This window comes from Balaenoptera musculus, chromosome 21, assembly GCF_009873245.2.
Source record: "Balaenoptera musculus isolate JJ_BM4_2016_0621 chromosome 21, mBalMus1.pri.v3, whole genome shotgun sequence".
Taxonomy (NCBI): Eukaryota; Metazoa; Chordata; class Mammalia; order Artiodactyla; family Balaenopteridae; genus Balaenoptera; species Balaenoptera musculus.
Window position 1 is genome coordinate 18,053,399 of NC_045805.1, and position 15,365 is coordinate 18,068,763.

Below are 15,365 nucleotides of genomic sequence, written 5' to 3' on the forward strand. Positions count from 1 at the left end.
ACAACAGAAATTTATTTTTCATAGTTCTGGAGGCTGGGAAGTCCAAGATCAAGGTCCCCCAAGGTTCAGTTTTTGGTGAGAGCTCTCTTTCCTGGCTTGCAGATGACTGCCTTCTTGCTGTATCCTCATATGATAGAGAGGGAGAGAGAGAGAGAGATCTCTTCCTCTTCTTATAATGGCACCAGTTCTATTGGACTAGAGCCCCACCCTTATGACCTCATTTAATGTTTATCACCTCCTCATATTTGGATCTGCTGGGGTCAAAAAGCCACTGTCATAGACCTGTTTCCACCACAACTCAAATCAGCTAGAGACCCTTTTCTTACCCAAGGCCCCACTCAGAGCTGGTGGGCCTGACGGCCAACTCAGTAATAGGCTAGAGGGCTGCAAAGCAAAGCAATTTGCCTTTCATGCTGGAGAAGCTATTTCACCACTGCGGATGCCTAGAAACTTCACTGAGATGGCAGGACCCTGAATTTCCCCAGAAGGTATCTCCCATCCTCTGACACATGTGTGCTTTTCTTGGGCATCTTGGACCCCTGCAACTTTCTGTTCATTCCATCCGCCCAGCGTGACATTGTCAGTGTAGTGACCCAGCGTGGTTCTTGGAACAGGGGACTGATTAAGGTCCCCTGTGGACAAGTTGTGACAGAGATGCATAAAATTACACTTCCAGATGAAAATAAACTGCTTATGACGATCTCTGCTTATTGGAATGAACAGACAAGAGTTATTTTGGAAGAACTGCATTTGGAGGGAATGTTGAAGTGAATCTTGAAATGAACCTAGGGGATTTGATACACAGGAATAGTATGAACAAAGACATAAAGGTAAGTAAATGCAGGATATAGAAAGTGATTGGTTGACTAAGTGATACATTCAAAAAATATTTATTGAGCACCTACTAAGTGCCAGTGACTTAACTTTGCTGAGTTTGTAAAAGAGAAAGAGAAAGGTAGGATGTGACTGGGCCTTCAATGACAGAATCAGGAGATGGTACTTAATTAAAAGGCAATTGTAAACCACCTGAAAGTTTTTAAGATGGAGAGCGATGATTAGAGTTGCTTTTCATGAAGACTGATCTGGCAGCAGAGGCTAATATTCCAGCCGGGAAGAAGAAATGAGGATCTTAGAGCAATGGCAGTGGGAAAGGAAGGGGAGGGGTCAGCTGAGGAAAAGTTGTGGATGAGGAATCCTCATCTGTCTGGGTATGGGGGCCAGTGAGGGACATCAACCAGAACAAACTCGAAGGTTCTGAACTTGAGCGATTGAGATTAACAAAAGAAGTAATGACTTCAAGAGGAGGTTTGGTATCAGGTAGAAGGTAATGATAATAATAATAGGAGCTGATATTATTAGACGGAAGCACCTTGAGGGCAGGACTGTGTTTGCTTTGGTTCACACTTTATCCTCGGTGCTTGGCTCACAGAGAACACTCAATAAATATTAGTCACAGAATATATGCTTGATCTCACTGAATCGTCACATCCATCCTAAGAAGGAGGTGTAGTTATGCCCCATTTTCTGCTATCAATTTTATTTTTTATTTTGGACTACCTCAGGCATATACAAATAAACAGGAAATAATGTAATAAACATTCATATATATATAGATATCTACTCCTCAGCTTGAGAAAAAGAAAGTAATAGAGATATTATTGTTATCTCCATTTTACAGGTAAGAAACCTGAGGCTGAGAGGGGTCAAAAACTTGCTCAAGGTCACACAGCTAGCACATGCTGGAGCTGTGACTTGAATATAGGCCTGTCTGTCATACCTAGTTGGTGACATTGATGGGACATCCATGTGGAGGTACTCAACAGGTGGATGGAAATATAATATGTGAGGTACGGAGAGAATTTAGGATTGGAAATATTGACATGGGAATTGTCTGCATCAAAATGATGGTTGAAGGGACAGCAGTGGGAAGGGAATAAACAGTAAGTGCTCTGAGGATACAGACTTGTGTCTGAGTGATGTGCCTTCTTGGAGGGAGAACAAAATATGCGAGTCTATTTTAAAACCTTGCCTGTTCATAGAGTAAGAGCTCCTTTTATGCTGGTCCAGAGTGTCCCCTTTGGTTTCTAGAAAAAGGGCAGAGCTGCCTGCAGTCCACAGGGTGCTTCATCTCTATGCCTGGCACAGGGCGAGGCCAAAGAAGACATTGGTATTTGGCATCATTGGCTTTAGAAAAATCCTGGAGGTGAGGATGTTATTTTTTCTAGGCAGAACCCCAAATGCAGCTCTAACCCTATCCTATTGGGTATCTAGCCTGCTTCTAGCTGAGGCTCGGCTTGTATAGAGATGGGTGCCCTCCTCCACTCATATCCTCATGGACCGCTGAGGCTTAGTAGTGCTGAATAGGATTTTACTGAGTTTGTAATCATTAGCAATACTACCCTCCTGAGGAGAGAGTTCTTGTCTTCACTCCAAATCAGAAGTTTTCGTTGCCTCAGGAGAAATGTAAGAATTCTGGAAAAAGTCTTGCAAGTGTTTGATAAGCATCCAAATCTCCTCACGCCACTGAAGATCACAGCATTTGGGGAAGTTTCCAGTGAATATCAAGTTTGGATTTAAAAATTCCTATAGTAATATTATTTGCAACTAGACTATCCGTGTGATACAAATTTCTTAAGGAGAGGTTCTGCAGAAGAAGTTTGGTAATACACAATAAAGTTGAGGTCTTGGCAGATGACATGTGTCATCAGATCTCTTTAATGACATTATCAACCTCCTTGAAAAAAGATCAGAGACACAGAAAGTATATTATTTTGACTCTCAGAGTCCCTTCTCTAGAATGTCAGGATAGGCGAGGGTAGGTACAAAACTTAACCTCTAAATCTCAGTGGCTTCATGCAACGACCACCACTACAAAAAGCTGTTCTTTTCACTCAAAAGAACCTGCTGTGACACTTCAGAGCAGCTCCCTTCCAAGTAATGACTTGGAGAAACAGCTTATTTTTCTCTTCATGTCAATCTAATGCTGAATAGTTTGTGGCCACAGTCACATTATATACTCAGAGTGAACTTATCATCATTATTTTCTCTATAATTTCAAGATAAGATCTCCATATAACAAGACAAGGGAAGAGAAAGCTGGAGGGCCACACAGGTTTTGCAGAACTTTGGCTTCAAAGTGACACAGGTCACTTTCCACAGCCCTGGTCCATGGTCCCACCCAACAGTAATAGAGTCGGGAAGCATAGTCTCCTGTGTGCCCGTGAAGGAAAGGAGAATTAAATATCTACCATTTTCACAGAGGTAGAAAAGCACTGAAACATGAGCACTAAAGATAAAATGAGGACAACTATATTGTGTGTTGTCAAGGGAAGAAGTAGTTTGATGAATATGCAGGTAACTAGGTCTTAACCCTATTGTCTGATATTTTGCTTGATGGCGAAAATAGTTTTGTTGAATTTTCCATTCAGGATTCACAAATGCTAGCTTAAAAAATAATAGCCATTTTCCAACCTACTGGGCAAAGTGCATCTGTAGTATAAAAAGTAAACTGATGTAGTATAAATCTGGATGTGGATCCCTCTGCAAATTATGTAGTGTTAGAAGAATACATTTTTTCTACCCTTCCTACTTCTTGGTTCTGGGGCCAGATGGAGAGATTTCTGCTCTGTGAATACTCAAGAGGTGCAACATTTATCCAAATGACCCATGGCTCATAACAAATGCAACAGTAGCAAACTTTAGGAATTAAGTATATGATCCGGAGTTCACCTATTATTTCCCATATAATTAACATGGAAAATGTAGGAAGTAGGTCAATCTCCTTGAGGCTACTTTTGGCATTTCCACATGCTCTGTTGCCATCTTACTGGTCTACTTTTCACTTCCTTGGTGTTATCCATATCACTGTTATGGAACTTGGTATCCTCCTCCTCTGGGTCTCCCTTCAGTTTCCCAGTATCTGCCATGATGCCTTGTGCATGACCATCAGTAAATTAATACCAGTGTTTCTTAACTAAATGAATGCCTGGTTTCACTTTCTGCCCTACTTAGGATCAACATAGTCAGCCATTTCAATGATGTATTCTAGCTCCTCTCACTCCACTGCCCTCCAACTCTTGCTGCTTTGTTCAATCTCTTCTGCCCCGCTGGGTGGTGGTTCAGAGAAGCAGTGAAACATGGGGGCATGAGGCAGTGCAGAGAAAGTGAGAAAGAGCAGAGTGGCTGTCTGGGGTCAACACAGCTTGTGATCTAATAAACTGGATAGCGATCGGGGCTGGGGGTCAAGTCGAGGAGGATTCCTCAGAGAACTGTTAGATCAAACCCAAATGTTTACTTATAGAGATTTCTTTCCCTATTGTTATTTTATTTCTAGCTTATTCTATGTTAACTTATCCTAATAAGTGGAATGAGGTCAGAGGCTGAATTGGAACCAGAGTGCTCCTGACGCTATTCCTGGTGTTTTTTAGTAACAAGAAATTATACTCTGGGTCAATTTTGCCATATGCAAACATCAGTTTACTGAACTTGTCCTAATTGCCTCCCAGAGTGGAAGGAGGATGAAATGATAAAAGATATGTGAAGGGGACATGGAAATTAAAAAAAATGCAATACTGTATTGATTAAGTAAACATTTATTTGGAAGGTTGCAATGTGCCTACCATACACTGGACAAAAAGAGATTAAAAAACCAATGTCTTATAGCCAAAGAATTTACAATCCAGGTAAAAGAGAGATGAGTAAGAGCTAGGAAAAAATTGGATAGATATTATTCTAAGAACTATGAACAGTTTTATGAAATAATTAATATGGTAAACCTTTACACACAGGTTTGCAAGAAAAAAAGGCGGGGGTGGGTGGCACGCATTTCTTCCCTTTGGCTTTTCCAAATGGCTTGATACTAACAGTGGCAACAACTACTCTTAATATCATAAATGGAAGAATGATGCTTTATAATGGATGCTTTGTTATCTATATCTTCCAGTCCAGTTAGTGAGAGCTAAGTGAAGATGTCAAATGAGCACCCAATACGGTGCCAAGGGAAAGTGTCTCTTCCAAGGGTACAGTCACAGGTTGACGTGAGATGCCTGTCTTCCCAGCACTTTCTACGGCGCTAACACTGTTGCTATTTCCACCTTCATCCCAAACGCTCTGCCGCCTGTGCTGAAATATACAGACAGGGCCCAACAGGCCACACTGGATCTGGAATGTTTGTGGCAGCCTTTTTCCTGCCCCACCCTGAAGTGCCACCTATCCTGGGACCCTCTGGAAGGAAGCCCATGGGAGGTGTGGAGCAGCGCTTAGTCCCATCTCTTCTCCAAAAGGCCGCACCCAACGCAAGGCCCTCATTGTGTCTCGGGGAACAGTAACCCCACAGTCTTACGCTGGCTGCCCTTCTTCAGAGGAAGCGAGCGGCTCTGGCTCCCGCGACCCCAGCCAGGCAAGGGGCGGGGCGGCGACAGGCGGTGCAGGTGGCAGTAGCGCAGAGACGCGCGCGCTAGGGCCGCGCGGGAGCCCCGGGCCCCGCACGCCTGCCTCGCGCGGGCGCCGCCGCACCTGAGGGCGGAGCCAAGCCCGAGGCCCGCCCGCTCCCGGGCGCGAAGCCCCCTCCCCGCGTCCCTCCCGCCGCGCTGCAGACGCGCGCAGGTGCGTGAGGCCTCGCCCGGCCGGGACCTGCAGACGCGGGCTCGCCATGGAGCACATCCGCACGCCCAAGGTTGGTGCTACGCGCGCGGGCGGAGGAGGGAGAGCGGGAGCAAGAGGAGGGATGCTGAGCCAGCTGGAGGCCCGGCCTCCCTGTCCGGCGCAGGCCGAACTGGCACCGCGAGCGAGCGAGGGAGGAGGCGGCGCCGGAGCCTCTGCCGCTTCGCCGGGAGGCTGGGCTTCTCTTGCTGCCTCACAGGCCTAGCCTTGGCTGCTGCTGGATCTAACCTCTTGTCCTTGGGGATGCTCAGTGGACAGAGGGCTGGACGGGAGGGAACCCTAACTGCCTATAGAGTAATGGGGCTGCTGGTAGGCTGATAAACGCTCCCTTCTGGTCTAGCACTAGGTTGCTGCTTTAAAATTTTTGTTTTTTCTGTTGGCTGCTCTGAGTAGCTGAGAGAAACAAGCCTTCCTAATAACAGGTGTAGGGAAACGAGTTACGTGCAGGTGCGTTGAATGCACTCGGGGAAGCTTGTTGAATCTAAGGGTTCAGACCCGCCCAACTCGCCCTGCTGCTTCTTGGTCCTCAGGCTATCAGCTGCAGTGGACCTTGCACCGAGCAGATGATCAATGTTCGCTGTAGGCTGAATATTATCAATCCTTCCATCTTCTTGCCTTTTCCAGTGGGTTGCAGCTTATAGATTCGTCCACTGGTCTGTTTTAAACAACACCAGCTCTTTCCAACTCAACAAAAGCGACTGGTTCCAGATCATTTCAGTTAAATAACGCTGGAAACGTTGACCCCTGTACCAAACCTTACTATTCATGGTTGTACTAGTAATAAAATTTAGAGCAAAAAAGGTGATCGACATTCCTGATAAAAACCCTAAACTAGTGACAAAACCTATTTCAGGAACCTATTGGCTGTCTCTTGTTACTACCACTACAGCGCCTTGCGTTTCCGGGATGATCTCCTGTTCAAAATCTAGGTCCTGACAGTGAAGTCAAAGCTGGAACTTAGGAGGCCCCAGGGATCGTATTCATCTCATGGGCCCATTGCTGTGCAATAAGTCCAGTAAGAAAAATTCATTCCTAAATTCTGGAATGGTTCCTAAGTGCCTCTTTATAAAGGCAGTTTTACAATTGTCTCATGCCAGTGGAAGAATAAAATCTTTTAGTTTGCCACATAATGTGAGTTCCAACAGTAAAGTTAAGTTGTATTGATTTTGCACTATGGAATTAAATTGTTGCTTCACAATCGGGAAATTGTAAACGTAGAGGAGAGTGCCATAAACCGCAAGATAGGTGGCTCAGAGCTTTCAGGGTTTAAGTGATGCTAAATAATTTATTCTGGAATGAGGAATTTAACTCATGAACTCCCTCTGCCCTTGCCAGGGGCATCCTTTCTTTGTCTTGAAGAAGGGGGCTCTTGATAAAAATGACATCTGATGTGAATGTCAGTAGTGAGAGGGTGACATGACACTGAGTGCTTTTCTTCCTATGGAATATGAATTTGGGGAGTAAAGGCCTTTTCTCATCCTTATTCAAACTCATTCTCTACAAAGCCATGTGTGCAAACCTGAATATCAAGCAATATTCTCACTTGTTCTTAAAACCCGTTTTCATAAACACCCTGTACCATAAATCTTCTATCAGGAAACAGAAAGAAATGGGGGGAAATGGATAATTGTCTGAAATTTCATTGAGTTGAGAGTCATGAACATTTAGGATAATGCAGGTGGAAAAAATTAAACACTACAGAGGTTGGGGGGGATCCAGTCCATTTATTCATTCATTTCATTCCACAAGCATTGGAGAACCTTTCCTGTGAGAAGCTCTGTGTTAGGTCCTGGGAGCACCGAGCACCAGGGCGCTCCTGGTCTGGAATGGAGGCAGTTGTAAATCTGGAGAGAGATGTGTACAAGGGACAGTGGGCAGAGAGGGCGATGGATGGAGGATCAGCTCTACCGTAAAGGGGGAGGGAAGGCTTCTTAGAAGAGCTGAGTCTTAACACGCAAGGAGGACCAGGAGCATTGGAGATGCTGTCAGGCGGTTGTGTAAATATGATGTATTGTAATAAATCATTACTACCTCAAAGATGCTGAAAGCCTTAACAGCAATAAAGATAGAAATGATGACATGACATGATTCCTTGAGGTTAAACAATATCATTTTATTTTACATTTGTAAAACAAAAAATTTTTATCTTTTTTTTAAATATAAATTTATTTATTTATTTATTTATTTTTGGCTGTGTTGGGTCTTCGTTTCTGCGCGAGGGCTTCCTCCAGCTGCGGCGAGTGGGGGCCACTCTTCATCGCGGTGCGCGGGCCTCTCGCTATCGTGGCCTCTCTTGTTGCGGAGCACAGGCTCCAGACGCGCAGGCCCAGCAGCCGGTGGCTCACGGGCCCAGCCGCCCCGCGGCACCTGAGATGCTCCCAGACCAGGGCCCGAACCGTGTGCCCTGCATTGGCAGGCAGACTCTCAACCACTGCGCCACCAGGGAAACCCTATCTTTATTTTTTACTTCCAGTTTCATTGAGATAGAATCGACATACAGCACTGGATAAGTTTAAGCTGTACAGCATAATGAATGATTTGACTTACACACATCATAAAATGATTGCCACAATAAATTAATGACCATTCATCATCTTTTAGATAGAAAATTAAAGAAATAGAAAAAAATTTTTTCTTGTGATGGGAACTCTTAGAATTTATTATCTTAACTTTCATGTATAACATACAGCAGTGTAAATTATATTTATCATGTTATACATTCCATCCCTAGTACTTATTTATCTTCTAACTGGAAGTTTGTACCTTTTGACCACCTTCCTCCAGCCTGCCCCCCCGGTAATCACAAATTGGGTCTCTCTTTCTATGAGTTTGTTTGTTTGTTTTGAGGTGTAATTGCCCTACATCACTGTGTTAGTTCTTGTTACCCAACATAGTGATTCGATATTTTAAACAATTTCATTTTACATTTTTAAGTGCAGTACTAATTTTCACAGTATAAATGAAAAGGGACCGTACTACTTACAGAGCTTGTGTTGTAAAATGTATAATTTTTGATGGTCATATTCGTCTTTGTTTTGGGCTTCCATTATATTCTGGGGGGGTGCTGAATAGATAGCTTGTCTTATATTGTACGATTTAATGTCTTAGGTGGCTTGTGAGGGGTATACACTCAAGTTTGAAGTGTATTTACCATGTGGCTGGCAGGGGTTTATTTTAAGAGGAAAGGAAATGCATGTATAATGTACAGTTGTTTTCCTATTACAGTGAAGTCATTCATTTACTCTTTTTAAGCTGTGCGATATCCATCACGGCCTCTGTACTCTGCTTCAGTCTCTGGAGTGCAGTGTAAGGAGACAGATACCCATGAATAATCCGGATGCTTTGCACATCTTTCTTGCTGGTGTGTGTGTGTGTGTGTGTAACAGAAGCCTTTAACAGAGCGTATACTAAGCAGGGTGTTTCTCTCCTGGAATGGTTCCTGTATAAGAAAAAAAAAAAAATGTTCCAAGGAGGAGCTAGTTTGCAGTTGGGTTTAAGTTAGGACACCAAGCGTTACCTGTATTGCATCACAGTGAACTTCTTGTTTCTACTTCTCTGTCTGGTTTTCTCTGCCACTCTGAAAACTTGCTGGTAAGAAAAAACCCTGCAAGAAGCTTAGGGATAATTTGGGTTCAAGTGTTACTTAGTTATATATAAAGCCTTCAGGGCTTTTAGAAGTAACTTGAAGTGTTTTGCAGGGTTTGGGTTAGTATCGGATAGATGCTAATGTGTCTAGGAGCCTGGTGAAGTAATCTCTACTTTTTATGCTTTGGTCTTTCTGGAAGACATTTTTTTCCCACACATGTAAATTTGAGTTGTAAAATAGAATATGTGATGACCTCCAAAACTCCAAATAGACCTTGAAAATGCCTTTTGTTCCCTTCCACCCCCATCCCTGGTCTGAGCCGTTACTCTCACAGCCTCCTAACTGGTTCCTCTTTGCTTTTCTCCAATCCCTCCTCCACAGCAGGAGCCTGGGTGATGCTTTTATGACACAAATTGGTCATGTTACTTCCCTGCTGAAATTCTTGGGTGGCTTCCCTTTGTACCCAGGATATAGAGTGAGAATCCCCAGAGTGGCCTGCCTGGATGGACCCATGTTTACTTCTCAGCCTCATTCTGTGACAGTCGTCTTCTTACTCACCACCCTCTGATCACAACTAGCCTTCGTGGGTTTCTCACATGTGACAGGTTCTTTTCTGCCTCAGGACTTCTGCACTGCTGTTCCATCTGGAGGATACTCTTATCCCCGCTCTTCACCTGCCTAAATCTCTCATCTTCATAGTTTCAGATTAAATATAATTTCCTCAGGAAGGTATTGCCCAATTCTTCATCTAGATCAGGGCTGCCTGTTATTGATATATTCTGTCATGGAACCCATATTTCACCTTATGCCCCTTGTTACATACATGTTTTATATATATGCAAGTGATTATTTGTTTCATGTCAAGCTCCCCTTTTAGACCAGGAGCCCCGTGAAGGTGAGGATCACATCTTGTTCACCCCTGTATCCACAGCACCTAACATAGTTTCTGGCACCAAGTAAGCACACAGTAAATAAGAATTGGATAATAGAAGGAATGAGTAATTCTTAATTTCAGCCCTTCAGTTTTTAATATTTTCTTTAGTAATCCAGGCCTTTTGTGCATTGTACCCATGCTAGGTACCATATTGTCAGTCTTCTAATAGTATTAAGTACTTGTGGATGTCAATATATTTTATAAAATATATAGCATATATATAATGATAAGTATTTTGTCATTATATATTGTTTTAATGAGACAGAATTAAAATAACATAAAATTCACCATTTAGCCATTTTAAAGTGTACATTTCAGTGTTTTTTGGTATATTTATATGTTGTGTACCTCTCACCACTATCTAACTGGGAACATTTTCATCACTCCCAAAGAAACCCAGTACCTATTAGTAGTCAGTCCTCATTCCCTACTCCAGCCCTTGGCAGCCACTAGTCTACTTCCTGTCTTATTAGATTTGCCTATTCTGGACATTTCATATAGATGAGTAATATAATTTGTGGCCATTTGTGACTTGCTTCATTTAGCATAACCCTTCCTAGGTTCATCCAACCTGTAGTAGGTGTTGGTGCTTCATTCCTTTTTTATTGCAGAATAATATTCCATTTTGTGGATATACCGCATTCTTTTTATCCTTTCATCAGTGGATGGGCATTTGGGTTATTTCCACTTTTTTGTTTATTATGAATAGCACTGCTATGAACACTCATACACTTGTTTTTTGGGAGAACGTAACTTTCCAGTTCTCTTGGGTATATCTCTAGAAGTGGAATTACTGGGTCATATAGTAACTTTAATTTTTGAGGAAACTATGAGTACATCTTACATATTATACAACTAAATCTTTTTTCTTTATATATACATCTAATAATCTAGAATGATTTATGTAGCATTCAGAACCTAGGCACTTTGGGACTAATTGTTTAAATGGGTGAAGAGATAGGTTTACATCAAAAGGGAGTATAAAAAAAAAAAAAGGGAGTATAGATTTTTATTGTTAAACATTTAAACAGTTTCTTAGAAAAACAACCTAATGAGATGAAGTTGTATTTACATCACTCCAAATTCACTTCTAATTTGTGATAATATGCCCTTTTTATATAGTTGAAAATAGCATGCTTTATCTCTCGTATTGAATTTTTTGCCCACCATTATTTTGTATATATATTTTATATTCAGATGTCATCTCCCTATTTATTGTTTTAATGGTTGCATATTATTCATTTGAGTAGGGTTTGCTTAAACTGTATCCACTCATAGGGATGTGGGTTTTGTGCCCCTAGGAAAATACCTGGTACAGTTTTCTTAATTTATTATTGCCCAGAGTGGAATGATGAGGGTAGGAACAGTCTTTATAAGGATTCTCATTACGTGGTATCTTTCAGTATTGGAAAGCTTCTTTATGGTTCAGGGTTTAGAAAAACTCTTTATAGTCCCGGCGAGCGGAAACGAAGGGACTGCGGAGGAGAAGGTCTTGGCTGCGTGTAGAGAAGTTCTTTACCACAATTACACCTGTTACAGAAAAGAAATTGGTTTATCTCTTGAAGGATTACAGGTGTCTTAAGCAGAGTCTGGATGACTCTTGTTAGCAAAGACATGAAGGTGTTTCAGGCATCTGAGGGGAGAATAGACTAGAATCCTGTTTGAATTTCCTCTGAGCCCAGTGCCCAGCTAGCCCGAGCTCCCTACTTCTGACTCTGAGAACTTGCTGTGTCCCTTGGCAATCCACGATGACCATGGACAGCTCTAGCCATTAGGAAGTTTTCCTTACATTGAGTCAAAATCTGGCTCCCTGTAGTTTTTAGTAATTGTGTCTAGCTCTGTCCCCTGGGATGTTCCCCAATACATCAACCCTCCTTCCAGGAAATGGCCCTTCGAGGATTTCCTAGGATGCCACCACCTCCATAACCCTTCCCTCTCACCTAAGTAGTTGGCTTAGCGCTGCTTTTCTGGCAACCAACCAGTGGCTTGGTTTTAAGTCCCTTTATATCCTGGTTACTTTACTCAATGAGTTAAAAAAAAAAAAAAGATTACTTTAGGTTTTGTTGAACTGGGAGAGAGTAAAGTTTGCTAACTATTTTTTAAATTTAAATATCATCGAGCCACAGCTCAGTGGCCTTCTGGTGAGCTGACTGTGGAAGAGAGCCCTGAAGTGGTCTCCACACATTGAGCTGTGAAGTCAAGTCTCCCCTGCCTTTTCCTTGAATGATAGTATCTTACACTTAGCTTTGTTGAATGTTATCTCATTGGATTTAGGTTCTTGCTTAATCCCTGACACTGTTTTTGGATCATGATACACATCTGCTATTCCTCTCGGTTGGGTACCATCCACTATTTAACAGCCTTGCCCTCTATTATTACCTCATCCATGATCTTATCCAGGGAAGAAATTAAATTAGGCAGATGTGACTTCTTAGTAGCTTAAGTTCGCCCTTATCTCTCCGGTTCTCCATCCTGATAACAGATAACACTAGTTCCCTCAGCTTGGTGCCATTTACCATTTGATAAACTTGGCTTCCATCACCTCTCCAAATAGCTCATCAAAGAAAAAACTGAAGTAGTCTGCGAATGATTGAGTGAATTCTTCTGCTGATTGATAGTTTCCTTTTCTAGGTTCATACAAAATTCCATTAAAGAAGCCGTTTTAGAATCTTGCCTAGACTTAACGTCAAACTCACCAGGTTATAATTCAAAATTCCATACCCCCATTTGAAAATAGTGATGTCATTTGCAAGATCTCTTTGTGATAGAGATCAATAGAGTCATGAGAAGATTGGCTTTCTCTGTGTCATTCACTGTCATTATACCATCGGCACTAAGTGTTATCTCTTTCATCTTTATTTTAAAAAGTATACATTTTCAGGTTATAAAAGTGTATTAACTTTTGATTCCTTAATACGAAAAATATGGAAATTAACCACTGTTAATATGTGAGTATATATTTGCTTGTTTAGAAATTTAGGATCACCGAATTCAATTTTGTAGTATGCTTCTTTTCATTTACCTTATTGTGGTCTTTGAAAACACGCTTTTAGAAGACTATGTGATTTTTTTATCCTATGGAAATGTCATTATCACATTAACCATTTCCCCATAAGGCTGTTCCAATAATATAATGAAGAATATCTTATTAATTAATTATTATTTGCATATAGGCTAGAGCCCTAGATGGAATTACCGTGTCATGGAAGATGAACAATTTTATGGTTGATATATGTTGCCTAATGACTTTCCAAAAATATTATATCAATTTTCAGAAATAGGGCGTAGTGTCTTTCTCACTGTACCATTAATTATTTTAAAACTATTTGTTAAAGGGGGGATAGCACTGTGTTATTTCATGGTACATTTTTTTTATTTCTAGTGAGGTTGAAGCATTTTCAAAAATATGTTTATTGACTATTTTATTACTTTTCTCAATTATCTATTTATATCTTTCTCCATTTCAATAATTGTTGTTTTTTTGTGTGTGTATAGTATGTATATATATTTGTATATATATTTAACTGCCAGACTGTTTTCTGGAAGTGACTGCACCATTTTAAGATCCCACCAACAATGTGTGAAGGTTCCAGTTTTTTCGTATCCCTGCCAACACTTGTTATTGTCTGTCTCTTTTATTCATCCTAGTGGGTGTGAAGTGGTATTGATCATGGTTTTGGTTTGCATTTCCCTAAAGACTAATTATGTTGAGCATCTTTTCCTATGCTTAATGACCATTTGTATATTTTCTTTGGAGAGCTCTCTATTCAGATCCTTTGTTCATTTTTTAATTGGGTTATTTGTCTTTTTTAATTATCGAGTTGCAAAAGTTCTCCATATATTATGGATATAAGTCCCTAATCAGATATATGACTTGCAAATGTCTTCTCCCGTTGTGTCAGTTTTTTTTTCACTGTCTTCATGGTGTCCTTTGAAACACAGAAGTTTTGAATTTTGATGAAGTCCATCTTACCCAGTTTTTCTTTTGTCACTTGTGTTTTTGATGTCATATCCATGTATATTTTTTTAAAAGCCTTTTTTTTTCTGATTATAAAGGTAATACATTACAGAAAATTTAGTTCAAAAAAGCAGAAAGAAAATAAAAGCCATGCATAATCTCAGTACCCAAGAAGAACTGCTGTTAACTTTGTTTTTTTTTTTTGGAAGGGGTGAGAGAGCAGTCTGGGGCCTCTTTTTTTTTTTTAAATTAATCAATTAATTAATTAATTAATTTTTGGCTGTGCTGGGTCTTCGTTTCTGTGCGAGGGCTTTCTCTAGTTGCGGCGAGCGGAGGCCACTCTTCATCGCGGCGCGTGGGCCTCTCACTATCATGGCCTCTTTTGTTGCAGAGCACGGGCTCCAGACGCGCAGGCTCAGTAGTTGTGGCTCACGGGCCCAGCTGCTCCGCGGCATGTGGGATCTTCCCAGACCAGGGCTCGAACCCGTGTCCCCTGCATTGGCAGGCAGACTCTCAACCACTGCGCCACCAGGGAAGCCCTTAACTTTGTATATTGTGAGCCCTTTTATTTATATAAAAATGGAAAAGTGATATAAAACAAAATTACATTTGTTTTCCCTCTCTCTTTCTCTTTCTGTCTCTCTGTGCCTGTGTGTGTGTGTAATTTGGGGGGTGAGAGTCTGTGTTTTGTATGTCATAGTATACCATAAATATTTTTCTCACTTTATTAAACATTCTTCTGGAAAGTGATTTGTTGTAACTACATGGCCTCACATGGTGTGGATGCATTATAAGTTATTCAGTGTTGGGAGGCAGTTAATTCTCCGTGGGTCGTAAACATTTCTGTTCTTTTGTCCTGAAATTATCTTTTCAAGGGTGATTTTATAGTAAACAGCCTTGGAAGAGAGAAATAGTTTCTCCCTTGGGCAAAGGGCAGATTCGTTTGCTGTCCGGGTAATAAAGACAACATTTTCCTCGGGCCAAAGGTTGGCCAGCGTTGCTAGCAGCCCTCTTGTAAGATTGGCGTGTGTGGTGCCCTAAGCTCTGAGTTTGCTCGTCTGGGACACAGAGCTGCTCTGAGTGCAGCATCCACTGGGCTGCGGTTTCCCCTCAGACTGGGGAGGTGGGGAAGGGTGGGTACAGGCACCTGGTGCAGACACGGAGCTCCTGCTTCCTGGTGTGCAGAGAGCAATGAAGTCCTTTGTTTCTGACCCGGGAGTCTTGTG

At 41.7% G+C, this 15,365-nt stretch overlaps 1 protein-coding gene across 3 annotated transcripts in view; it reads left to right on the top strand.

The window, feature by feature from the left end:
* The first annotated feature begins 799 nt into the window (after positions 1–799).
* The window catches only part of MTMR7 (myotubularin related protein 7), a 99,018-nt gene continuing 84,452 nt past the window's right edge, over positions 800–15,365 (top strand). The window contains exon 1 of one of the 3 annotated variants that reach the window (XM_036838548.1): positions 800–830. In XM_036838548.1, coding sequence (XP_036694443.1) covers positions 813–830 — 18 coding nt within the window. In that variant the 5' untranslated portion in view covers positions 800–812. Of the gene's footprint in view, positions 831–5,519; positions 5,675–15,365 lie in introns of those variants that run through there. The other 2 variants (XM_036838547.1, XM_036838550.1) reach the window with 2 other exon arrangements.